This window comes from Nycticebus coucang, chromosome 6 (assembly GCF_027406575.1).
Source record: "Nycticebus coucang isolate mNycCou1 chromosome 6, mNycCou1.pri, whole genome shotgun sequence".
Taxonomy (NCBI): Eukaryota; Metazoa; Chordata; class Mammalia; order Primates; family Lorisidae; genus Nycticebus; species Nycticebus coucang.
The window spans coordinates 17,078,149-17,105,644 of record NC_069785.1 but is presented as its reverse complement, the minus strand read 5'-3'; the positions used below and the strand labels follow the sequence as shown (position 1 = coordinate 17,105,644).

The 27,496-nt window shown below is 35.7% G+C and overlaps 1 protein-coding gene and 1 pseudogene across 1 annotated transcript in view; one reads left to right on the top strand and one right to left on the bottom strand.

Moving 5' to 3' along the window:
* Window positions 1–27,496, top strand: part of TTC6 (tetratricopeptide repeat domain 6) — a 173,603-nt gene that overhangs the window by 88,537 nt on the left and 57,570 nt on the right. The window contains exons 8-11 of the mRNA XM_053595919.1: window positions 14,520–14,624; window positions 18,903–18,995; window positions 25,370–25,444; window positions 26,472–26,845. Coding sequence (XP_053451894.1) covers window positions 14,520–14,624; window positions 18,903–18,995; window positions 25,370–25,444; window positions 26,472–26,845 — 647 coding nt within the window. The remainder of the gene's footprint in view (window positions 1–14,519; window positions 14,625–18,902; window positions 18,996–25,369; window positions 25,445–26,471; window positions 26,846–27,496) is intronic.
* Window positions 21,359–21,874, bottom strand: LOC128587630 (probable ribosome biogenesis protein RLP24; annotated as a pseudogene).

The following is a 27,496-nucleotide window of genomic DNA, read 5'->3' as shown; positions in this document are numbered from 1 at the left end:
GCCTGCCACCTGCCAGTGACCGCCAGGCTTCCCCGCAGCACCTACATAGATAGGGCTCACTCGAGCAGTCTTGGGGCCCCGTCGTGGTCACCTTTGAAACTACTGAAAGTTAATTGAGTTGGAGAATTGAACATTTTGAGAGTGAACAGTGGAGTAAATTAATTTGTATCTTAAATAGGAAATGGGGGGTTTAGTTTGTATTTTTTCAGAGGCATTTATTCATCCATGTTGAAAATTTTGTCTTTTTTTAAAGTGTTGAAAGGCATCATGAAGAACAGTTTTTTGATTTGCTGTTGGAACATTAAGGCTCCCAGTTAGGAGATGAAGCTGCCAACCGGGCTAATTTTTTGGAGGTCAGCGGAGGAGATTCCAAGTCCATTTGACGCGGATGAACCGGTTCTGGCTCTTCTAGACGCGGGGGAGGGTGGGGTGTTTCGCCCTGCCCAGGCAGGGGTACTCGTAACATTTCCTGCATGTTATTTTCCACTTTTGAACTTCCCTCCTTTGTGGCAGAAATGTGCAAAGGCATGAGAGCAGCCCCGAGAAGGCTCCACGCGCTAAGGGTGGAGACAGGAGTTGTCTGACTTTGGTGGTCTGTAGTTGAAGTACATCGCCAACCTGTTCCCCTAGATCTAAGGGTAAGGTTCCTTCATCTGAGAACCCAGGGCAATGCAGCCACACAGTTTGCAAAAGTGCGAGTAAGGCTTTTTCGTGTAGCCTGCAACCAGCAGCTTTTAACAGCTGTTTGAGAGTATTAATGTACAAACGCTGCTTTTTTGAAAGTTTTTGTCCCATGTTTAAAAAATCCCCTCAAGTGAATTCAGTGAAAGGGAGATTTCCCAGCGAGTATTTCTGGGCTTCTTACCTTAGCCGATGGACGTGTCCCGGTTTCCCTGCAATGGCAGTTTCCTGCACAGGGCCTGTGGCCTGAGGTCCCATCTGTTGGTCTGGTCACATCAGGGTCACCGGATGAAGCAGTTTGGGGCCACCAAATAGAAGGGTCTTGGTGCAAGGAATGAAGAGGTTCGACACAGAGTCTGTGTTGGGGGACTGAGGAACCCACCTGAGTAAACCTTGGGTCTGTATTTATTATCATAAAACGGGGAGAAGTAGACAAAAGCCGCTTCCCCGACATCAGCACTGATTAGGGAGGATGTGGACAAGGCCAGATAGAACGTCTCCACCTTTGTTTTTGCAAAACTGTAGATCTTGAGCACAACCTCTGCCTCCAGCATCAAGAGACCTTTGGAATCTAGAGAATCTTTTTTTTTGAGACGGAGTCTCTCTATGTCACCCTAGGTAGAGGCTGTGGGGTCACAGCTCACAGCAACCTCCAACTCTTGGGCTTAAGTGATTCTCTTGCCTCAGCCTCCCAAGTAGCTGGGACTACAGGCGCCCACCACAACGCCTGGCTATTTTTTGGTTATAGTTCTCATTGTTGTTTGGCAGGCCCAGGCTGGGCTCGAACCCTCCAGCTTTGGTGTATGTGGCTGGCGCCCTAGCCACTTGAACTACAGGTACAGAGTGGAATCTAGAGACTCTTTACCGTAATTATTATTGCCACACCTCACATATGCATTTTCTCTTCGAGGCCAGTTTTCTGCACATGTACAACTCAACATGCCATTCTCATAATTCTTCAGGTCTCTCAAGCAGGAAGCAAGTCTTATGCTAAATATCAGGGCTCAGTTTGCCCTACAAGTATTAATTTTATGCATATCACAGGCTGTCAATTTTTTTGATTTTAGAACACTTTTTTCACTGTTAAAAATTATTGAAGATAGCAACAATTGTTTATGTGAGCTTTATTGACATTTATAATTTTAGGAATTAAAACTGAGAACATACTAATAATTTACTTATTAAAAATAGCAGTAATAAAGTCCTGTGTAAATAATGTATTTTTGTGAACAATAATTATATTTTTGAAAACAAAATAATTAGTGAGAAAACTAGGATCTTTCCACCCCAATCTCTTTAATGTCTGGTTTAATAGACAACAGATGGATCTTATACCACCTTCCACATTCAATTTCTTAGTAGTTTTGTTTGGTTAAAATATATGATAAAAATTCTGACTTTACACAGATTCATAGTCAGGAAAGTTAAATTATTTTCATAATTGGCAAAGATGTGGAAGCAACCCAAGTGCCCATCATCCCATGAATGGATAACTGTGATAAATGTGTACGGTGGAATACTATTCAGCCATAAAGAAATATGGAGGACTTCACATCTTTTGTATTTACCTGGAGGGATTTGGAGAACATTCTCCTAAGTAAAGTATCACAAGAATGGAAAATCAAGCATCCAATGTACTCAATATTAATATTTAACTAGTAGATGAACAACTACACACCCACATGAGAGAAAAACACATTTAAATTCAAGAAAGGGAGAGGGGAGATGGGGCAGGAGTGTAGTAAGCTCTCACCTACTGGGTACAATGTAGGAGTATATGGCACGTCTCCTGGGTGAAGGGTTCAACTGCAACTTGGATTTAATCTAACAAATGCAAACAATGTAAAATAATTGTATATGCCCTAATGTTAATCTAAAATAAAAAGTAAATGTAGTATTAAAGAAAAAATAGAAAATAAATAGCAAGTAATAATTCATTAACAAAAAAACATAAAGTGATAAATGAACATTAAAATGATGTCTAAAGAGGGCAGTGCCTGTGGCTCAAGGAGTAGGGCGCTGGCCCCATATACTGGGGTTGGCGGGTTCAAACCTGGCCCCGGCCAAAAACTGCAAAAAAAAAAAAAAAAGAATAAATAAAAATAAATAAATAAAATGATGTCTAAAAAAAGTTAAATAATTTTAATGGCCTTTTAAAACATAATTATGGATATTCTCCTTTGCTAATACCCTAAAACTTAACAAGTGGTAGTTTCTTTTACGTTAGTTGTGAGACTTCCACTTCTGGGAGAGATGAAGGAGAAGCATTTTCCCCTATCCTTCCTGCTGAGTACAATTAGAAACCCAGGATATTACCGACATAAGAAGACTCTGAAAAGTGGAGAGAAGGAGACACGCTAGCCAGGAACTTTGAGACCCAAGTGATGACATAGTATTGAGTTAATTCTCTGAGTTTTCTTTTTTTGCTAGAAACACCAACAGGTAATGAAAAAAGTCCCAACCAAAGCCTGCTATCCCTAGCCAAAGAATCAGGAGAGGCGTAGCCTAGCAAGACAAAACATTTTTTGACAAATAATTACTCCAGAGAAACACCACAGGAAAACTGTGCTTCCACCCCCTACTTCCACCACTAAAGGCCTTTTGGGAGGCCTAGATTTAGAGCCTACCTAGTGTGTCACAAGGCACTACAATACCCCTGCCAGGGTGGGGTCACAGAAAGCTGAGTATGGAAATGGGGGCTTTCATCTTATTGGGGTGGTATGGGACTTTCCCTCCTTTCTGTCAGTTGAGACCACCTGGATCCTGGACCCATCCATCTAATAGTAATGAGCCAGTCCTCCCTCTACAGTGTGAGGGTGTTAGGAGAAGTCTAGTGGTTTTTAGCTAAAATAGAACACTTCAATAACACCCAGAGTCTCACAGCATGATGCCCCAAATATTCAGATTTCAATTGAAAATCACTAATCATACCAGGAGCTAGGAAAATCTCAAGCTGCATATAAAACATCAATCAGTAAAAATCAGTGTTGAGATGACAGAGATGTTAGAATTATCTGACAAAGATTTTTTAAAGCCACCAGTGTAAAAAAAAAAAAAATGCTGATTGAGCAATTATGAATACAATCAAAAAGATTCAGAAAGGAATTAGAAAGTCTTGGTAAAAAAAAAAAAGGATGATATTAAGAGGAAACTTGAAATCTTTGGACTTGCAAAATATAATAATTGAAATAAAAGCTTAGTGGTTGTGCTCAAAAGTACAATGGAGGAGACAGGAAAGAAACAGTGAACTTGGGAATGAAACAATTAGAATTTGTCTGAACAACATAGTCTGAAAAATAATATTAATGGAGCCTCAGGGATCTAGGGGACTCTAACAAAAGATCTGACATCTGTGTTATCACAATCCTAGAAGGAGAAGAAAAAAGAGGAGAGACTGGAAAAATATTGCAGTGAATAGTGCTTGGAAACTCCACTTGTTTGTCAAAAGACATGAAGCTATAGATTCAGAGAGCTGAACAAATCCCCAAACAGGAAAAGTCCAAAGAAATGGGATGTAACATGCACCAAACCATGTAATAGTTAAATTTCTGAAAACTGAAGACACAGAAAAATCTTGAAAGCAGTAAGAGAGAAATAACGTGTTTACTTACAGGGGAAAAATAATTTGAATCAAAATACATTCCTCCAAAAGCTGCAGAGGTCAGAACATTATTCAGGTGCTGAAGGAAAAAATCCTATGTCCAGAGAAATATTCTGCAGAATGCATGGGAATCAAGACATTGTCAGATAAAAGGGAACTAAGATAATTTGTTGCCAGCAGACTTGCTATAGGAAAAGTTCTCTCAACAGAAAGAAAAAGGCAACAGAAGAAATCTTGGAATGTCTAGAAGGAACAAAGGCCATGTAAAGCAAAACTATGGCAAAGTACAACAGGGCTTCCTTCTTCTTTTCAGTTTTCTATATTATGTTTGTGAATTGAAGAAAAAAATTATCACCCCATGTGGTTGTAAATGTGTATAGAGGAAATATTTAAGACAATTATAAACGGGAAGGGTAAAGAGACATAAAGGAAGGTAAAGTTACTGCATATCACTGGAACAGGTAGAATGATGACATCACTAGACTGAGGTCAGTTAACGTTTATTGAAAAGTTATAAATTATATTTAGTTGTTTAGAACAATTAAAAAGCTATATGAAGACATATATACTCAAGAACACTACAGATAAATAAAGGTAGTATCCTAGTAAATGTTCAAGTAACCTACAGAAAGTTAGGAAAACTAGAACAGAGAAACAAACAACCAGACAGAGCAAACTGGGAACAGAAAATACAACAGCAGACATAAACCCTAACTTAAATGTAAAAGGCCTGAATACAGCAGTCACATGACAGAGAGTGGCCGAGCTGATTGGCTGGCGCCATATCTCACACCTCACTGCCTGCTGCCACTTCTGCTGTCCTTTAAAAAATTAAAATGAACGTTTTTGTTTTCCTGAAAGTTTGGGCCCAAAACATGGGTTGCACATTATACCCGAGAGCACATTATACACAGCAAAATGTGGTAGTTGTAATTTATAGAACACTGTATACAGTAAGAGCAGAATACGTATTGTTTTCAGTTCCTAGATAGAGCAAATCCATGGTGGACTGAAACTAAAAATTAACAGCAGGAAGATAACAGAAAAGCCTCCAAGACTCAGAATCTAAACAATACAGTTATAAATAATCCATGGGTTAAAGGGGGGAAATTTCAAGGGATTTGAAACATATATTGAACTGCATGGAGATGAAAATACAATACATTGAAATGTGTAGGACACAGCTAATGCAGAATTTATAGCTCTAAAGGCTTGCAATAGAAAAGAGAAAGTCTCAAATCAATAATATAAGCCCCAACCTCAAGAACTAAGACAAGGAAGAGCAAAATAAACCCAAAGCAAGCAGAAGAAAGGAATAGTAGGAAGCAGAAATCAATGAAATTGAAAATGAAAAAATAATAAAGAAAATCAAAGAAAGAAGAAGCTAGTTCTTTGGAAAAATCAATATAATTGATCTCTAGCAAGGCTGACAGGGAAAAAGGAGAAGACATAAATTACCAGTATTAGAAGTGAAACAAGATTTATCACTATGGACCCTGAAGACATCAGAAGAATAACAGAGGAATACCGTCAACAACTCTACACACACATAAATTTGACAACTTCGACGAAATGGAGCAATTCCTCAAATTCCCAAACTACCACAACTCACCCAATATGAAACAGATAATTTGAATAGTCCTTTAATTATAAAGAGAATGGAATTATTAATTTATAAAACATTCCCCTTCTTCCAAGTATCTTTAGGTCCCAAGAGAATTCTACCGACATTTAAGAAAGAAATGACAAGAATTTCCACAGTCTCTTTCAGCAAATATAAGAGGAGGAGGAAACCCTTCCCATTTTTGAAGCTAATAATATCCTGGTTTCTAAACCAAAGATGGAAAAAAAAAAAAAAAGGAAAAGGAAAAATATAGACCAATATCTCTACTATGGTTTGAATATTTGTCCCCTCTAAAACTCATGTTGAAATCTAATTGTCATTGTAACAGTATGAAGACATGAGACCTTTAAGAAGTTATTAGGCATTAATAGAATACCTATTAGGAAGGCATTAATGCCATTGTAAAATGGAATTCAGTCTCTTTTAGTTTCCTGGCCCTTACACCTTCCTCTGGGTGAGGACCATGCCAGTACCTTAACTCAGATTGAATTTCTGTTCCTTATAAATTATCCAGTCTCAGCATTTCTGTGATAGCCGCACAAAACCGACTAAGACAATCTCTTATGAATGTTAGACATAAAGATCCTTAGCAAATATTGGGACTTAGAATTGGAAAATATATAAAAAGAATTATCCATCATAACCTAAGGGGGTTATAGTAGGGATTTGAGGCTGGCTCAGTATTTGAAAGTCAGCCATTGTAATCCATCATATTAATGGGATAAATAAGAAAAAAAATCACACAATCATATCAATCAATTTGACAAAAATTCAACACTCAATTTCATGATAAAAATTTTCAGAGAAATAGGAATAGAGGGAAACTTCTACAACTTGATACAGAGCATCTACAAAAACGTACAGCTCCCTTTATATTTAATGGCAAAAGCCTGATTGTTTTCCTTCACCACTTTTATTCAACCTAGTGCCGGAAATTCTAGGCAGTGGAAAAGAAAGAAAGAAAAGTGTGCAGACAGAAAGGAAGCAACACAACTGCCACTATTTCTGCTGATGTGGTTGTCTAAGTAGAAAATTCTGAAGAATCTATGTAAGAAAGATCTCAGATTATTGAACTCAGAAATGTCACAGGATACAAAGTAAACATAAACAACACAATTGTATTTCTATATGTCTGTTAAATAACATGTGGATACTGACATTAAAACTATAATATTATTTACAATTGCTCAAAACCTGAAATAATTAGGTTTAAACCTAACAAAACATGTATAGGACTTGGATGCTGAAAACTATAAAATGTTGATAAAGGAAATCAAAGTGACAAATAAATGGAGAGATTCTGTGTTCATGGATGGAAAGAATCAACATAGTAAATACATCGTTTCTCCTCAATTGATATATAGACATAACACAATTCCTATCAAGATTTTTTTTGGTAGATAAGACTATTGTAAATTTTCTATTAAAAGGCAAAATAACTGTAATAGCTAAAATAATTTTGAATAGGAAGATTAATATGAAAGGAATTAGTTTACCCAACTTCGAGATTTACTATATTAGCTATAGTAATCAAGACTGTATGGCCTTGGTGGACGTATAGACTTATAGATCAATGGAACAGAGTTGAAAACCCACAAAATAAACTCACACAGATACACATAACTGATTTTTGGTAAATGTGCAAAACCAATTCCACGGTGATAGATAGCAACAGCCTATTCAACAATTACTCATGGAGCAGTCAGACATCCATATGTGAAACCCCTCCAGCAAATAAAATTCTCTCACCGTGGCCTTAAATTTTATATCCTATAGGACATCAAAATAGTTCGTGGACTTATATGTAAAATGTAAAACTGTGGATCTAGAAGAAAAATACAGGAGGAGATCTTTGGGATTTAGGGTTAGGTAAAGCACTCTCAGATTTGACAACAAAAGCACTGTACATAAAAGGAAAAATTGGTACATTGGACTTTATCAGAATTAAAAACTTTTGCTCTGCGAAAGAACCTGTTAAGAGGATTAAATGCAAGCTACAGACTTGGAGAAAATGTTTGCAAACCATGTATCTAGCAAAGTACTAGTGTCAGGAATACATAATGGATTTTCAAAGCTCAACACCAAAGAATGATCTAATTGGAAAGTGGCCAAAAAAGGTTAATAGGCATATTAATGAATACAATATATAGATGGAAAATTAGTATATAAAAAGATGTTTATTATCATTAGCTTTTTGGAAAATGCAATTAAAACCACAATGAGCTATCACTATAGGAAAGCTAAAATAAAATAATGGTGATAACAGCAGATGCTGATAGGGATGTGGAGAAACTGGATTACTCTTATGTTTTTGGTAAAAAGTAAAATGGTATAGCCCTCTGGAAAGCAGTTTGGCAGTTAAAAAAAAAAGTATGCTCAACTACCATAAGACACAGCAATTGCATGCCTGGGCGTTTATCTCAGAGAAATAAAATGTTTTGATCACATTATAACTTATACATAAAATTTTATAACAGATTTGTTTGTAAAAGTCAAGGTAGAAACACTTGGGTATCTTTCAATGGGTTAAGAAACACTGAGTATCTTTCAATGGGTTAAGAAAACCATGGCACCTCCATACTGTGGAATACTGCTCAGCAATGAAAAGGAATGAACTATTGATACTTGTAAGAACAATGCCGTGAATCCTCAGGGATATGTTAGAAAAAGCCAATTCTAAAGGATTACATACTGCATGATTTCATTATATAACATTTTTGAAATAACAAAAATAGAAATGGAAAGCAGGACAGTAGCTTCCATGGTTTCAAGATGAGGAGTGGGGATGAAGCTGACTTGAAAGGACAAGGTGAAGGACTCTGTGGTGATGCAGATGTTCTGCATCTTGGCTGTATCAATGTCAACATTTTGTTTATGATGTTTTTTTACTGTGGCTTTTACCTCTCAGGTAAACTGTACAAAGGGTAGGTAATATCTCTTTGTATTATTTCTTAAAACTGTGTATGAATTTATCATCATCTCAAAAAGCTTAATATAAAAATTGTGGTCAGTGGACCAGCAAAAGAGATGAAGAAGAAGAGGAGGAGGAGGAAGAGGAAAGAAGAAAATTAAGCTTAGTAAAAAGACAAAGTATTATGTGATAATCTGTACAACTCAAAAAAATTGGTTACAACTAAATAGGAAATCATGTTGATGACTTTTTCATACCTTGTTCCATTGTTGTCTATTGGTTTTCCTTGTACTTTCAATGGACCTTCACCCGTGCATGATTTTGTAATATCTATCATGCATTGGTTATTTGGGAAATCTTATTCAGATAGCTCTTCAAATGTTGACATTTTTCACTATGTACACAATATTAAAATAACTAATTTTTAATATTGTCAGAAAAGTCGTTAGCTTTGGGAACCCAGAAAGCTCATGATGAGGGACATGAATTTTCCAAAATTCTAATTTTTGCTCAAAAAGTTAAATGTTTTCATTGGCACAAACCATGTCAATGAAACTTTTACTTGAAGTGACAAATTTGGTTCATTCTTTTTCAACAAAATGCTTGCCACATACCCAAGTCTCAATAACCATTTGGTGTTTGTTCTCTCAAATAAACATGGCGGCCAGGTCAGTTCACCAGTCAAACAGTACAGCACACCTGCTGTTCCTCAGAGACACCATCATGCTTCACCATGACCGCAGATGCCTTTTGTATGTGCTGATTATCTGATCACACTGCATACTAAAAAGATGTGTACTTTAAGGCTGAGATCTAACAAAATTAACTGTTTTTCGTCCTGACAGGCAGTTTTTAAGGTGCTGGCATCATGATTCCTGCTTCGGCACTGCCAGGTCTACTGTGCTTTGTACTGATAGGTTTTCACTATTAGTACAAATGTCAATACAGTGAAAAGGCAAATAGCCTTCCCCGGGGTCTCAGACCACATTTTGAAAGCTGACTTTCTGCCTTACGTTGTATTTGTATGAAACGTAACTTACCCCTGAAACTAATTTGCATGTGTCTCTCTTTTAGTGAACAGAATATTCTGACCTTTGGTTGTCATATGGACAGGAGTTACCGTACCCCCTTGTTACGTACCTCCTGGCCTTGGGGGCTGTCCAGATGCTGGCAAGCACTAAATTGACCTAGGACGCTTCACAGTAATTCAGCTTGTGGTGCAGCCTCAATTCTCCTATTAAATTCCAGCAGCCACCAACCCTGCTGTTTCTCATCATTTTCCTAGAATTTTTCCTAGAACATTCTGAGCATTGCTAGGGCAATCGATTTACCATCATTGGTCTTTCTTTGCCAGTTTGATGTGATAAATTCTTTCCTGAAGGTGCATCTGTACTTTTCCTTGAGAACAAAGAACTGCTGTTAAGTGATAGTGTCCCTGCCCTTCCCACTTGGGGAATGTAGCTTGCTCACTTCCAAGGGAATCCCTTTATTCTGGGATGCTTAAGCTGCAGGAGGTCCATTAGACAGCAGCTTTGCTGTATTGTATGTGACATATTATTTGAATACCTGAAATCCTGCTAATTTCTAGGTGATCTTTGGAAGAAAACTTGTCAGCTGATTTTGGAAGAGTTTATTTACCTTTTAGCGAGGACTTCCTGGCTGTAGGTCTATACAGCATAAAGTGACACACTGTGCCTAGCAAAAGAGAGAACAAGTGAGACCAAAAACTTCATTCTGAATTCTTAAGTTGGACAAATCACCTGGCAACGGCAAAGTCTGCTTTTCTCTGAATACTCTAGGAGACATATAACCAAATATGTAGGATGGTTGAGAATTTTATTTCTGACTAGAAATAGAAGTGCTCAAGATTCAGCATCACCTTGTAATGGTGACTTTTTATTTACTAGGTTATCTTTTCTTTTTTCTCTGTAAAGTCTGTGTAGCATCTGTGTTCCAGGAGCTATCACCATCAAGTGTTCATAATGCTTGCAAATTGATGCTTTAAAATCATTTGAGCTCATTTTTCTGGTGAAAGACAGATATTTCTTGGGAAAATGCACAGTCTAATTAAGCATTATTAAAAGACAAGAAAAGCATTAAAGAAAACATAATTACCAATAGTGTAATGGATTCAAATCGGTTTTTATTTTTAAATCTTACTACATTTTCTTTAAGATCTTATCATGAATGCCTGATTAAGTTTTTGTTTACAACTGTTTTAAAAATTATTTTCTTTTAATTTTTAAAAATTATCTTATTAATAATCCATATTTATTTTTTAGAATAATTTTAGACCTACAGAAAATTTGCAAAGAGAGTATGGAGGTTCCCCATATATCCCCATACTCTTTTTACATAGTAAGAATGGGTTGAATAGTGGTACCCAGAAGATAATGTCCAAGTCCTAACTCCTTGTATATATGAATGACCCTTGTCTGGAAAATAGAATCTTTGTAGATGAAATGAAGTTGAGGATTTTGTGATGAGATTATCCTGGATCTAAGATGGGCCTTAAATCCATTATGACTGGTGTCCACGTAAAAGGAGAACACCAGATGGAGACACACACACACACACACACACACACACACACACACACACACACACACACGGAAGGAGCCCAGGTGATGTTGGAGGCAGAACTTGGAATGACGCAGCTGCGAGCAAAGGAATGCCAAGGACTGCCAGCCACCCCGGGAAGCCAGGAAGAGGCAAGGAAGAATTCTGTCTCAGTGTCTTCAGAGCGAGTGTAGTCTTTCTTTCACCTGACCCCAGAACTGTGAGAGAATAAATTTCTGTTGTTTTAAACTGTCTTGAGGTAATTTGTTACAGCAGCCCTGAGTCATTTATACAACAGTTTACAGTAACATGGAGCCTTTGGCAAAATTGATGAACCAGTATGGATATATCATTAGCAGCCAAGGTCCACACTTCATTCAGATTTCCTGAGTTTGTAGGTTATATCCTTTTTCTATCCCAGGGTCCCATCCAGGATACCACCTCACATTTGGTTGTCATGTCTCCTTGGGCTCCTCTTGATTGTGACAGTTTCTGAGACTTTCCCTGTTTTGACAACTTTGACGGTAGAATATCTCCCAGTTGGGATTTACCTGGTGTTCTTCAGAGTTGCTGGGTTGCGTAACTTTGGGAGGAAGAACTCGGAGATAAAGGGCCGTTTTCATCGTATTGTATCACGGGTCCAGCACACATCCCATCACTTGACTAGGTGGCATTTACTAGGTTTCCTCATTGTCGAGTTGCTCCTTTGTCTTCCCTCACCGTGTTGTACTCTTTAGAAAGATGTCGCTATGCACTAACACTTCAGAAATGGGGAGATACACTCCCCTTCCTTGAGGATGGAATATTTAAAAAATTAATTAGAATTCTTTTGTACAGGGAGTTTGTCTAGCCTCTCCATTTATTTATTAATTCAATCGTTTATATCAGTACGAACCATGAATTTTTATGTTCTACTTTGAGTTATAACCCATTACTGATTTGTTATTATTATTAGTTTTGCCAGAATTATTTGAGCTTGGCCATCGGGAAGTCCTTCAGTTGGCTCCTATGTTTCTTTTGACATATCTCATCACTGTGGGGATTTTTTTTTTTTTTTTGAGCACTTTCGTAATTTTTGACAGTGTAAGAGATTCCAGGCTCATCTTGTATATTTCCTGCTCCAGCCCTTGAATCAGCCATTTCTAACAAGGATCCCTGTTTCCCTTCATTGGAGACTGTCACTAAAAGCCAAAATCTGGGTCGTAGGACTGCTCATTGTTACTGGGCTTTGTGGCTTCCAAGGTTGGCAAAGCCAGGAGATGTTTGTGTACACTGACTTGTATAAATACACATGTCAGTATTTCCATATGCAAACATGGGTGTCTACATTAAGGTAAACAATATCAGTCACACCCATGCCTCTAACTCTAATCTGTCACCTTGTGGGTCATTTTAACTTCATCTCCTGCTTATTTTAAACTCCCACCCCAAACTGTGATAAACTTGGCTCTCACCAGCCTCTACTGATTTATTTAATTTTTTTCAGTTTCAGTACACACGTATAGAAGTGTCAGAATGATAGATCCATATTCCTGTGGGATACACTTTATGACCTGGAGTGCCATATGAGGTTGGACAATTAAATTCACAAACTCATCTTAGAAAAAGTGCTACATACCTCATTGTTGAACATCACTACGGTCACTTTCGAAGTACTTCCCTTGGGAAGCTATGCATCATCGCCAGCACCCAGTCTGCTCTTCAGAGCAGTCTTGGAACTCTTTTTCTGGAATGGGTATCAGAACTGTTGTCTTCTGAGGTCTGACAATGAAGTTCATGAACTCATCCTAGAAAAAGTGCTTTGAAGGGTGGACTAGGTGGGGGACGTTGGTACATAGCTACCCGAGGGGAGCACTGTGAAGGTGACTGTATGGTGTTCAGCAATGAGGTGTGTAGCACTTTTTCTAGGATGAGTTTCTGAACTTAACTGTCTGACCTTGAATGTAGTTTCTTTTGCCTTTAGTTTTATATTTTCCACTCTTTCCAGAGTTACTAAGGTCAGCAACTTTTCCCTCCATCCTACTTGCCGAGGTTGTGTCATACATTTTAATACAGTTAGATGTTTATACATTCTGCATTCCATCCTGGGCTTCCTCCTCACCTCCTAGATGATTTTTAAAAATTTGTATTACAGATGCAATAGGGCACATTCAGGGTGGTATGGCTGCAGACAGGGAAATTTGCATTATATCAAAATCTACTCTCTGTGCTGCAAAGTTCAACGGGTTTTAACAAGTGCCTAATATCATGTCACCACTATCATACAGAATAGTTTCATGTCCCTAAAATATCCCCTAAGCCGGATGAATTTTTATTTGGAAAAGAAACAGAAACCAGTAAATAAGCAAACACTGGGAACATATTTTTCAGAATTCATAAACGTTAACATTTTGTCATGCAGGTTTCAGGTTTTTTTTTTTTATCAAAGAAATTCTAAAAATAGACGAAGTCCTCTTGCACTCCTTCCGAATTCCACGTCTCTTCCTCCTGCTCAAGGGCGGTTACTGGCACAGTGTGATCTTGCCAGTCCCTGAGTTTATACTTCACTACATGCATTTGTGACCCTCAATAGTAAATTGTATAGTTTTGTGTGTTCTAGATACATTTATATAAGTGAAATAATTTTATGTGTCTCTTTCTAAAACTTGCTTATTTTATTCTCAATACCATGCTTTTAAGATCCATCTTAAATGGCTTTATTTAATGGCTTTATAATGCTTAATTACAGGAGTGTGCTACATTTATTAGTTTTTCTGTTAGTGAACATAATATATGGGGCTTTGTTTTCTGCTATTTTGTATTCTCTATGAATACCCTGTACATAGGTCTCCGTGCGTGTATAGAAGAATTTGCCCGTATGACTGGAAGTGAACTTGGCAGAGAATACGACATGTACATTCTCTATTTTACTAGAAATGGATCTATTAGTCTCCCACAACCGTCGCATCATTCGGTGTTGCTCGCTTTTACATTTTTGCTAATCTGATGGGAATGAAAAGTTGTTTTTCCCAGATTCTCAGACACTGTGGAACCAATCACTTTCTTAGCAACTACAAATAAAATTTTGAGAGGAGCTTGGATTTTTACCCTAGGGGCCATTTGTTCCCATTTCTGATTGCCTTTTATGTTATTTATTTTCAAAGATGTGTGCTTATCCAGGATGTACGAAGATATTTTGGAATACAACTGCCCCCAAATTCTCCGTACCAGAATCTGTCATGAAGGAAACCTTATATCCAAAATATGAGGTAACATATCGAATGAGTTTTCTCTATTGTTGTTGTTATTATCTAATAATTAAATTGTATAATTGATTCTGACAGTAGTTTTATCAGATAGCTGTTATGTAGCTTGTCAGGCAACTATTGCCGTAATTGGGATTGATTGGAAGGTACTGTAGAAATTATTTATATATATGTAAGTAGTTAATAGTGTGTTATAAATAATCGTTATATTTATGGACATATATACCTATGTGCTTATAAAGCTATAATTTTATATATTCCTATAAATATAACTATACTTTTACATTATATATTTTAAAATGTCATACTTATCTGTGTTACTTTAACTCATTAAGAATAATATTCTGTTCTCTTTTGGAAAGGGTATTTTATTTGAGAATTCAAAATATAAAGACAGTTGGTTTGTTTAGAGGCTCTTCATGGTATTTTAATTTGCTTTTTAAAAATAGTTAATGTTAAAAATGTTTAGCACTACTCAAATACAGTTATTAATCTTTTTTCTTCCCTTAAAGAATATTTCCTTATTTATACTGATTATTTTAAAAGTAAGACAAATCAAGAGAATGAAAATAAAATCTTCTATTATTTTTCTCTCAGAGACAATACTGCCAACATTTTTGGTCCCTTTTCTTTCATTTGTAAAAATTTTTATTCCTCTGTTTTCTCCTCCTTCTTTGCCTTCTTATTTCTTCTTCCTTCTTTATTTTCTTCTTACAATAATTCAGTGGTGAGTATCATTGTGCATATGTTTTTAGTAGTATGTAGGATTATTTCATTTGCACAGTATTTTAGGTGCATATTAAAACACGTGTATCAGAAAAGGATAAAACAAAAAAGTTAGAGAAATTATGGGGCAAGCATAGCAAGAGTAATAGAACAATAAATCCAGGACTAAGTTTAATTCAAAGAAATTTAGTGCCTACATGCTGTTGCCTGAAATAGGGTCATGAAGCTCTTAGCTTCCTTGCGACCAGGGCAGTGATGGAATCATGTTTTATTTGATCTATTGATACTACATGTTTAGGATGTTAGCATTAATGTTAGTTCTTGGATTATTTGATTATGGTGTAATATTCTTAAATTATTATATTGAATTCTGTTAGGCCATGTTTTATTTTTAATGTATACTCATGAGTGAAATATGTGTATAGGATATTTTTTCCTTTTTTGGACTTTGCCATCAGAGTAGTCAAGATTTATAAAGTTAATTGGAGAACATTTCATCTTTTAAAATATCCTGGAATTGGGCCAGGCACGGTGGCTCACGCCTATAATCCCAGCACTCTGGGAAGCCGAGCTGGATGGATTGCTTGTGCTCAGGAGTTTAAGACCAGCCTGACCAACAGCAAGACTCTGTCTCTAAAAATAGCCAGATGTCATGGTGCACACCTGAGGTGCCAGCTACTAGGGAGGCTGAGACAAGAGGATCGCTTGAGCCCAAGAGTTTGAGGTTGCTGCAAGCTATGATTCCATGGCACTCTACTGAGGGTGACAGAGTGAGACTTTTTTAAAAAAAATTCTCGAATTCATATAGTATAGAAATAATCTCAAGTGTTTGGTAGAAATTACCGAACATATCTGAACCATTTGGAATGGTAATTGTTTGATATTTAAAATTTTTTCTTTTCGAGCACTTGGGTTATTCATGTTTACTATTTTTTCTTGAGTCAACTGGTAACCTATATTCTTACAGCAAGCCATCTATTCAGTTGAGATTTATAAGTTATATGCATAGAGTTGCATATGTTATATTTCATCAATTTTCATCTTCATTTCTTATGTTGTATCATTTTCTTTTCCATTTCTAATGATATTTCTGATTTTTCTTATTTAGAATAGAATTTTTTAGAAAACAGTTTAATATTTTCTTTCTTATGTTTAATTACAAATGCTACACTCTCTATTTGTTAGGCTACTATAATAATTGTATGTAATGGTATAACACCATCACTTTTATTTTGTTATGATTTATAATACATGATTCAATAGCTATTTGATATCATAGCCAGAGAAACAAAAAAGTTCAATCTACTATCTTTGACCCCAAATTTTTGAAATAATTATTAATTAAAGTTTCTGAACTTTTGTAACTTCTCTCTTTTTGAAATTTTTTGGTTACTGGCTTTTTGTTTTCTAAAGAATGTCTACATTCTACTTTGACATTTTTTTCTAATTTCTTGTGTTGACAATTTAATTTATCTTTCTTCTTTTTTTTTTTAAATGATGACAGTTTTAACTTAATAAACTTTTTAATGTATGAGTTTTGTGTAAGGCTTTGACTTTATTTCATGAAATTTTATTTGTACTATCTTTGCTTATTTTCGAAATTTTTCCCATTATAATTTTCATTTTCTTTTTTGATATACCACTTACATGAGAAAGACCTTTAAATTTTTTTTTAATTGTTAGAATTATTTTGTTTAAATTTTATTCTTATTAACATTCTTTAGAATACCAGTTTCTTAGAGTTTATTGATGTTTTCTTTGTGCTATACGTACCAGATATTCCAGTATCTACTAATCCAGTGGTGTTATTTGTAGTCCCCATGTTCACACTATGTCAGGACTACACTGAGTGCTGTCTTTGGAATCATTCTTGGATTTGAATGTCATTTACTTTTTGGGTAACCTTGTACTATTATCTTAACCTCTTGAAGTCTAATTTCAGCAATATCCCTGAAGTAGAATATGAGGATTTTTTCCACTGGATACCATGGAAGCAACACTGTGATTGCTCTTTCAATGCACTTTAATTTGGGCAATATTTTGTCATTTTTTAAGGTTCCAACATAACGAACCTTGTGCTCTTTTAAAAATAAGCAACCACTTATTGTTTATCTGCTGTTTTAAATTCCGTAGATACGGTTTTTGTGCTTCTTGTTAAAAGCGTTCTTTGAAATATGTCACAGCCATCATTCCATCATATTTCAATATCTTATGTAAGCACAGGACAAAATAGTTCCAACCTCTCTTGTATATCATTTAGTTTGTCTTTGAAGAATAATGATGACAGTGGCTAAGTATCTTTCTGCTATGCCTAGTAATTCCCTTACCCTATATCGCGCTATCGTTATGTTTTAAAAACAAAACCTGACAGGATTTTTTGGCCAAAATTCAGTGCTGGTGATTCCTAAATTATCAGTGTTAATTACATGATACTTTTAAAATATTTTAAAAATTTGTCATGTTTGTGGTTTGACATCTAAGAATTTTAGCAAACAAACAAAGCAGCAACCTGATTTTATTATCATTTATCCACCAGGCTGTCAAATTTAGGTATTCTAGTTCCTGCATATCTAATTCACTGATTATAAGACAGGGAAGTAGTATCTAATAATAACTGTAATCATTACAGCAGCTTACTTTACAGCAACAAATATGCACGTATAGCTTCATGGATGAGTGGGATTCAAAGTATAAGGCATTTAAAGGGATTTTCATTTTAATTTACATTTAGAACGCTTGATTATATTTAAAAATGAATAGTCGTGTTTTATCAAGAAATCTAGACAATATATCTTATTCATAATCCTGATGTTGAGATGCTAACTAGGTTCAATACTAACCTGTGAGATCAAAGGACCATTGATCACTCCTAAGATTAAGGATGTCATAAGTAATGTGAAAATACTCATTTGGCTAGAGGCCAACACAGAAGCCGTATTGCACGCTTTGACCCAATACTAAAGCTGTAGCTTGACTTTGAGGAATCTTGGTAAATATTTTTTAGAAATCTCCCCATTTCACCTTTCATATGATTTTCCTTTTGGTGATAATGTACTATGACGTTCTAATCATAATAAAGAAATAGACATTTTATGTATACATGTTTAATATGAGGGTACATACAATTAGGTTACGGAATTTAAGATTTTAATGTAACATTCAAAGTCTGAAGTGTAGTTGAGTCCTTCACCCAGGAAGTGTGCCATCTACCCTTACATTGTACTCGGTAGGTGGGGACTTACCAAGCCCCCTCCCACCCTTTTCCCTTTCATGACTTTAGTTGTGTTTTTCTGTCCTGTGGGCCTGTGGTTCTTGATCTGCTATTTTCACTTTAGTACTGAGTACATGGGAGGCATGCCTTTCCATTCTTGAGATACTTTACTTAGGAGAATGTTCTCCAAATTCATGCCGGTAAATACAAAAGATGAAAAGTCTCCATCTTTTTTTAAATATCTGAATAGCATTCCAAGGTATAGACGTGCTATAGTTTATTAATCATAAACTTTTTAAAAGAATTTTAAAACGTAATTTAAAATTATCATCTTTTTATCATAGAGTGTTCAAACAAGCAAACTTATAATTGAGAAATTTGTATCTGGAAGCAGAGAAAGTGTCATCACTGTGGAGCATGGCAAATCAAGTTTTCGGGTATGTATGATTTTTGTTCTTTATTGTGGGTTGGCTTCTGTGTCTGCTAACTGTTTAGAAATTATTTCTAGTAATTCCAGAAATTACTTCTCGGTGCTGCCTCATTCTGAGAAATGTCTCAGACCATTCAGTGGTATCTTTGCTGAGGACACATTTCCTCTTTCTCAAATATGCTATTTTTATGACAGTCAGAAGATGTCACTCACTAATCAACAGCAGGACCTCTGCTGTGAGCTTTTTGGAAATTCCTAGTTTTTTTCACTTATTCTTGTCTAGGTCTTAAATGATCAAAGGAATGTATTTATGAGTCTTTTCATCAATGATGGAAGCTATTTATGGGCATGAAGCAGAGGAAAACTGATTGTTCTAAATGCACACTTGTGATTTTAGTGTCGCCACAGAACAGCCAAGTCAGTGCATCAAGTAATACACATAACTGGGGAGAAAGAAGATAGAGGTTGAGGGAAGGAGAGAGGTGTTAGGTTTACATAACTAGTGTGATAATGACCTGAACTTTATGGGGATAAACAAGAAGTGGTCTTATTTTTCTCTCACTACTGTCTTCAGCCCTCTGCTCCCCTTGATGCTATCTTGGCATGCCGGGTGCCACATAGTTTTCCTGCCCTGGGACAAATCAAGCTCCTGTGGCAGTCAGTTAGCTAGGTCAGAGGTGTCCCTGTTCCCCCTCCTGTGCTCCCATACAGCCAGCGAATACTTTCGTGGGGGTAGTGGTGATGTTTTAATAAGGGGCACTCTTCTGCTGCTTTCTTTATAGCACTTATGAAATCTTTGTCCTTATGTGGGTTTGATCTTTTTTATTCCTCACCAGCCTGAGCTTATATCATTCTTGTTCACTGTTTTATTGACAGCACCTAGAGCAGTGACTGTCACTTGAAAATAATCGAATCAACAAGTGACACTTTCCTAATTTAAATGCCACTTACCCTTTCTAGACTGTTGTTTTATACCTATACTACTTATACCTACTTAGCAACCGCTTCTCCCAATCTAGCCTGCCATATACTTTTTTATCATATTATTTTAAATTTGAAAAATTAAGTGAAATTTTGATTGAAATATAAGGTTTTTTTTTTTTTTTTGAGACCGACTCTCAAGCTGTTGGCCTTGGTAGAGTACTGTGGCGTCACAGCTCACAGCAACCTCAAAGTCTTGGGCTTAAGCGATTCTCTTGCCTCAGCCTTCCAGGTAGCTGGGACTACAGGCGCCTGCCACAACGCCTGGCTGTTTTTTGTTGCAGTTGCTATTGTTGTTTAGCAGGCGCAGGCTGGTTTCGAACCTGTCACTCTCAGTGTATGTTGCTGGCACTGTAACCACCGTGCTACGGGCGCTGAGCTGAAATATAAGGGTTTTACCTTGACCATTGAAAGAAGTAGTCTATAGTCAATATAGTCTATGATAAGAGGAATTTTGATAACTACTTATCGTAAGTATATTTTGTATTAACTTTAGTTTTTGCTTTTTGTAATTTTATTATCTCCCCAATTTAGAAACTTCATACTGTTTTACCTTCAGCTGTCTTTTTTTCCAAAAAAAATATATATTTTTTTACTTAAACATGATTTTATTTTTTGTGCAATTAATGAACAGATGTTCTACCCATAAATTCTATTTGCCAAAAATAATTAGGAGCTTTTATAAAGAAAATTAGACAACAAAATTTAAAAGGCACTGCTTCTAGAAAATCACTGCTGGGCTAGAAAAATAAAGCTTATTTTACCAGGAGTCCCATTCTTGTTCCATTCAGTTCTTTCCTAAGTTAGAACTGACTATTCCCCATAGTGAAAATTATACAGCGTCATTTCAGGCAAAGATTATTCAGCTTTCATCCCTGACATCTATAACTACCTATTAGACAGTTAAACTAGGCCAAACCAGGTCAGTCTAGGATTCCTGATACAAGGCCATTGTGGTTTTGAAAGCTACTAATAACCTCAAAACAGGAAATATTGATCAAAATAAAAGATATTACTGGAAACTAATAGTCACAAATTGTTAGTTCCTTGCTCTGTCTCCCTACTATATAACATTAACAAAGGAACTATTTTACTACAAAGAAAATTTTACTTTTACATATCACTAGCCAGAACTTTTATCCTTAATTATTACATAAATGCTGTCTAGGGTTATCCAAATGGCATGACCATTTTATGGCCACAATTTATTTCTGTATTTACAAACAGAATTTTCATAATTTACACGAGCACATCTATCAGTGAAGGTTTAACTCTGAGGTGCAATTAAACATCCATCCTATCTGATGTTTTGCAGACAGCAAAGTAGGAAATATATTTCATTCGAATGACTTTACATAAAAAAATAAACCAAGTCTCCAAAGGACATTTTCAAGTGTACGTATAGAAATGGTTATAAACAGTAAGATCTTCCATGTCCACATCCTCTTGAAACTGCTGTACCGTTTTCTCCTCCAACTCCTTCCCTTTGCCTCCAAGAGGGGCTCGGATAAGACGGATGTTTTGCTCGACTTCCTCGATATCCCGGACTTTCTGTAGCTCTCTATTTTTCTTCAGTCTGCTCATTGTAAATTTAGCTTGTTGTTTCTGTTTGACTCTTCAGCTCTCTTCTTACATCAATGGTTTTTATTCCATAGCTCTGTTTGGCATTGGACAAGTTTGTTTCTATGTTTTTCAAATTCAAATGAATTATCCACTGTAAGCTCTTTACCAGCTGCTTTCCAGAATGCTTTAATCCACCTGACCTTGTGAGGATTGCGCTTCTTTCAAAAGTTTTTATGACATTAGATTTACAAAATCTGAATACCTTGCAATTGTTGTGGATGAAGATCATGCAGTGGCCGGTGAAGATTGGCCTGAACAGAAATAATACTTCTTGATACACATGTTAAAGCCACCTGGGTCCCTGTTGACCACACACTAAGCTTGAGAGGAAAATGATTTTTTTTTTTTTTTTTATTGCAGTTTTTGGCTGGGGCTGGGTTTGAACCCGCCACCTCTGGTATATGGGGCCGGTGCCCTATTCCTTTGAGCCACAGGCATCACCCGGAAAGTGATTTTTTTATTTCAAAATTTTAAGGGATACAAATATTTTTGGTTACATGGATTGCTTTTGCAATTCTTGAGTCATGGCTATAAGTGTGCCCATCACCAAATAGTGGTCAGCATACCAGTTAGGCAGATTTTTGCCCATCCTCACTTCCCCTTTCCCCCTGCTTGGTTTCCATGGCGTCTTACTTCCCTTTGTGCTCATAGGTTAGTTATAATTTAATAGCACATGTGGTATTTGTTTTTCCATTGTTGTGATGCTTCATTTAGGATAATGGATTTCAGTTCCATCTAAATTGCTGCAAAAGGCAATTTATCCTTTTTTATGGCTGAGTAGTACTCCATGGTATACATACATCACATTTTATTAATCCACTCATGAATTGACGGGCACTTGGGTTGATTCCACATCTTTGCAATTGTGAATTGTGCGGCAATAAACATTCAAGTGCAGGTGTCTTTTTGATAAAATGACTTCTTTTCCTTTTGGGAGATACCCAGTAGTGGAATTGCTGGATTGAATGTCTTTTAGTTCTTTGAGGAATCTCCATACTGTTTTCCATAGAGCTTGTACTAATTTGTACTTCTAACATCAGTGTATAAGTGTTCTTTCTCTCAGCATCCATGCCAGTGTCTATTGTTTTTATAATTTCTAATAAAAAATTAGAAATTAGCAGGGACATGGTGCTATCTCATTGTGATTTTAATTTGCATTTATTTTCCTGACAATTAGTGATGTTGAGCATTTTTTCTTATAATTATTAGCCATTTGTTTTTCTTCTTTTGAGAAGTTTCTGTTTATGCTTTTGGCCCACTTTCTATTTATTTATTTATTTTTTTTTTATTGCATTTATGGGGTACAATGTGCTGATTTCATATACAATTTGGAATGCTTACATCATTTACTTAATTATTGTCTTAAGACATTTATACTCTATACTTAATAGATATGACATGTACCCTTGCAATATGCACCATAGGTGTGATCTCACCATTTACCCTCCCTCCATGAGACCTCCCCCTCCCTTCTCATCCCCCCCCTTCATCCTGGGCCATAGTTGTGATCTATTTTTCATATGAAAGTGTGAGTGATTATAAATTTGTTTCATAATCGTACTGAGTACATGGGATACTTTTTCCTCCAGTCTTGAGATACTTTACTAAATAGGATATGTTCTGGCTCAATCCATATAAACATAAAAGAGGTAAAGTCTCCATCTTTTTTAAGGCTGCATAATATTCCATGGTATATCTATACCACAATTTATTAATTCATTCATGGGTCGATGGGTACTTGGGCTTCTCTCATTGCTTGGCTATTATGAATTGAGCTTCAGTGAACAATCTGGTGCAAATATCTTTGTTATAAAGTGATTTGTGGTATTTTTGGATATAATCCTAGTAGAGGAATTGCAGGATTGAATGTCAGGTCTACTTTTAGATCCCTGAGTATTCTCCACACTTCTTTCCAAAAGGGGCATATTAACTTGCATTCCCACCAGCAGTGCAGAAGTGATCTCTTTTCTCCACATCCATGCCAACATCTGTAGTTTTGGGATTTTGTTATGTGAGCCACTCTTACTGCAATTAGATGATATCTCAAAGTGGTTTTGATTTGCATTTCTCTGATGATTAAAGATGATGAGCATTTTTTCATGTGTCTGTAGGCCATGTGCCTGTCTTCTTCAGAGAAGCTTCTGTTCAAGATCCTTGCCCACAATGACATGGGGTTACTTGTTTTTTTCTTATCAATAAGTTTGAGTTCTCTGTGGATTCTGGTTATGAAACTTTTGTCAGAAGCATAAACTGCAAATATCCTCTCCCATTCTGAGGGCTGTCTGCTTGCTTTACATACTGTGTACTTGGCTGTGCATAAGCTTTTTAGTTTGATCAGATCCCAGTAATGTATTTTTGGTGTTAATTCAGTTGCCCGGGGGGTCCTCCTCATAAAGTATTCTCCCAGGCCAATTTCTTCAAGTATTTCCCCTGCACTCTCTCCAAGAATCTTTACAGGAAGCAGGCAAGTTTGCCCGTTGTCTACACTGCTTTTTAATATTGTAATGGAAGTCTTTGCCCACTTTTTAATGGGGCTGGGTTTTTAAATTTGTTTTGCTTATTTGTTCTTTGTAGATTATGGTTCTTACACATTGGATGTATAGTTTGCAAATATTTTCTCTCATTCTATAAGTTGTCTCTTTGCTCTGTTGATTATTTCTTTAGCCGTGCAGAAGCTTTTTAATTTACTTTAGTCCTATTTATTTATTTTCATTCTTTCTGTAATTGCCTTTAGGGTACAGAGAATTTGTGACTACAACATCCTGCTACATTCTTAAAACACAGGTATGATTGTGTCACTCTTTTCTCAGCAAATCTAGTAACTCCATCTGTAAAGTCAAGTCTGAGGAGTCAAGTAAGCCTCATGACCTGGCCTCAACCATATTCTTCTCCTTCCATGGACCTCCATATACTCTGTGTGTGCCTATACCAATGGATTAAATTTACTGACACTTTGAGACTCTTCTGTGCCCATTTAGGCTAACCCTTGGCCTGGGATGTTCTTGACTCCTTCTCCATCTATAGAAATGCTGCTGCCTTCCAGCAGCTCTGATACTACCTCTTTAAGCTGGTCTGCCCAGGATCCTTTCCTTTCAGAATCATGCCACCCCCTGAATTCTCTTTACACCAAATTTGTGCCATCTGTACAGTCATTGCCATAGTCCGTTTGATTATAGATATTTCTTTTTTGCTATTTTACTAGTATACTGTTTGAGGGCGTGAAACATGTTCTTTTCTTTGGTACTTTCCGTTCTAGCACGGTAGTGTTTTCCAACTCTTAATGTAGTAACACCAGTCTGGATGCTACTGTGATATTTGCGTGGCCCTCTGGAGTAAAAGGTTGAGGCTCCTAATGATGAGAAATGACTGTCGAGGGGACAGTAGCTGCCCCAGGTCCAACCAGTGAAGCTCCACAGTTAAGGGAATTCCTGGCTCGGCATATCCATTGTACATTCACACACACCAGTGCTGCTTACACCAGCTGGGAAGCTTTGCACTATAGCACCTTGGACATAGGAGGGCTGTTAGAGCAAGCTGAGGTTTTGAAAATAAGATAGTTTTCATTATATACTTTTGTAAATTAATTGCTGGCTTTTAAGTTCTTTTACTGCCTACAAAGTCAGTGATTTCAAAATCAGCAAGAAATACTAAATAATTAGTAATTTTTGTGTCTCATTCATTTACCTAAACAGTGATTGTTAGCCAACTATCAGATGATATTTTAGTTTTACCAAATACTATCTATGGTTAATATATATTTTTCATTTGATTTTCCAGTCTTTCTTATTAAGAAAATCTGCATCGTATGAAAATACCCCAAAACATGTCAATACAGAATCTCCAGAATTAAAGGTACCATAAGTTTTGGGTTTTTACTATTAAAAGAAATGTTTATATTTTTAGCAGTAATAATCATCTATGGCTTTTTAGAAAAGCACACATATATATTTTATATTCTCTAGTCTAATTACATATTGAGTTACATATATAGTTATTTGAGACAAAAGGAGCATAATAAGTCACAAAGAATCAATATTTCTATTGTACTTTAATTTATCTTGAAATGCATAACTAAGTTGTATGAAATTGTTAAATTTTAAATTTGGGCCTTAATTCACTATAAAGAAAAACATCTCTATAACAAATTATTATTAGCAAAAGTAATGCAGTTAACTTCATAGTTCAATAGGTAGAGAATACTATATCAAAGTATTAGAATTAATTTATCTTTTATAAGTAATGAGTATTATTAAAGTTTCAGGTATTAATGTATAATTATGAAAAATTATGTTATAATGTTAAATAATGATAGTATTATTAAAAATTAATTTCATTCTCTAAATTGTTAGATAAAATAAATACTGTAATAAGCTGGGATTCTATTACTTAAGCTTATGAATATTGGATTGAAAGTTATTGTAATATTTCAATAGTATTGTACAGAAACTCAATGTTGTTAAAGTGCTTTTTAAAATAGACTCAAATTGATTTTAATTTTATTTCAGGCATTTTAATAGATTTTCCCTATTCTATCAATTTATTTGCATTAAATATCAAAGTAGAGCATGGACTTTATTTGGATATGAAGACAGCATACCCTTTGAATTAAAATATATAAGATCAGAAAGCATATCTACTTTGCGGTGTTTTTAAATACCTATGTTGTCATATGACCAACAGTATTATTGTACTTTGCTTTAACTAACCCATTATTAACTTTATAAGCCAACTTTTGAATAACTTTAAGAATATAAGATGCTTTAAGTTTTTTTAATACAGTTACCAAACTATATGAATGGTAACTGTAACTGAATTCATCATAAATGTATGGTAACTAAACTGATCTTATATTTTCCCTATCTTTTGCTTCTTTATTAAGAGAACAAAATCTGCAATTGACATTTGGAAGAAGGAGAGCATAGCTCCCCTGGAAATCAAGTATGACATGAGGAGCAGCATGAAAGAGGTGATGTTTCAGAAAGCAAAGGAGCTGGAGCGCCAGCTCTCTAAGCAGCGCAAAGCCGAAGAGCTCATTTCCGTGAAAGAAGACATAGATGTTATCTTGGAGAATATTCAGGACAAACAATATTTGAGACATCTCTCTCTCTCCCTCATTGAAGCATCGAGACAAGCTGGCATCAGTTACATTGTCTATCCCAAGAAAACAAAGATGAAATGGAAGAAAGGATTAAAATTCCAAAAATTTGCAATTGTGTATGAAGAATTATCCAAGCCTCCAAAAGTTCTTAAAAGGTCTTGTTTAAGCAATATATATATATATTTATAGTTTAAGAAATATATTATGGTTTTGGCTATAATCTCATCCAATGAAGATATTATTTTCTTCAGCACTGAAAATATGCTAAACTCTTAGTTAAAGAACAACTCCTCCCCCTTTTAAAAATGTAGATATTTCATAGTATAACTATGGGAATGGTTTGATAATTGAAAGGGGAGCTGATTTAAGGACATGAAATCAGACTAAACCAATTTGATGGGTAAATGAAATCTTCCAGTGGAAAGGAAAAACTAACAAATTATTTGTTTTAAGTGATTTAGCACCAAAAATAACCCCTGCTCCAAACAAATACCACCATTCAAAAATCAAAATAGATCGTTGGTACTTGACTATTTTAAGTTATTGAATTGAGTGATAAATCCAGATAGACAAGTTATCTTTTGTATGTTGTGATCCCTTATTTAGGGAGACACACACACAAATAATTTTTCTTACTTGGAAGTAATGGTAGCTAGTATATTTAAAAATATGGAGGGACTTAAATGGTAAACAACTGAAATTCTTTATATGTTCATGTTTAAGTGTTCAGGATTTAACTTTCTTAAAAACCAAAGTATTGTGGAAAATAGTTTCCAAAAAGCTCTGGGATTTATTTCTAAAAATTT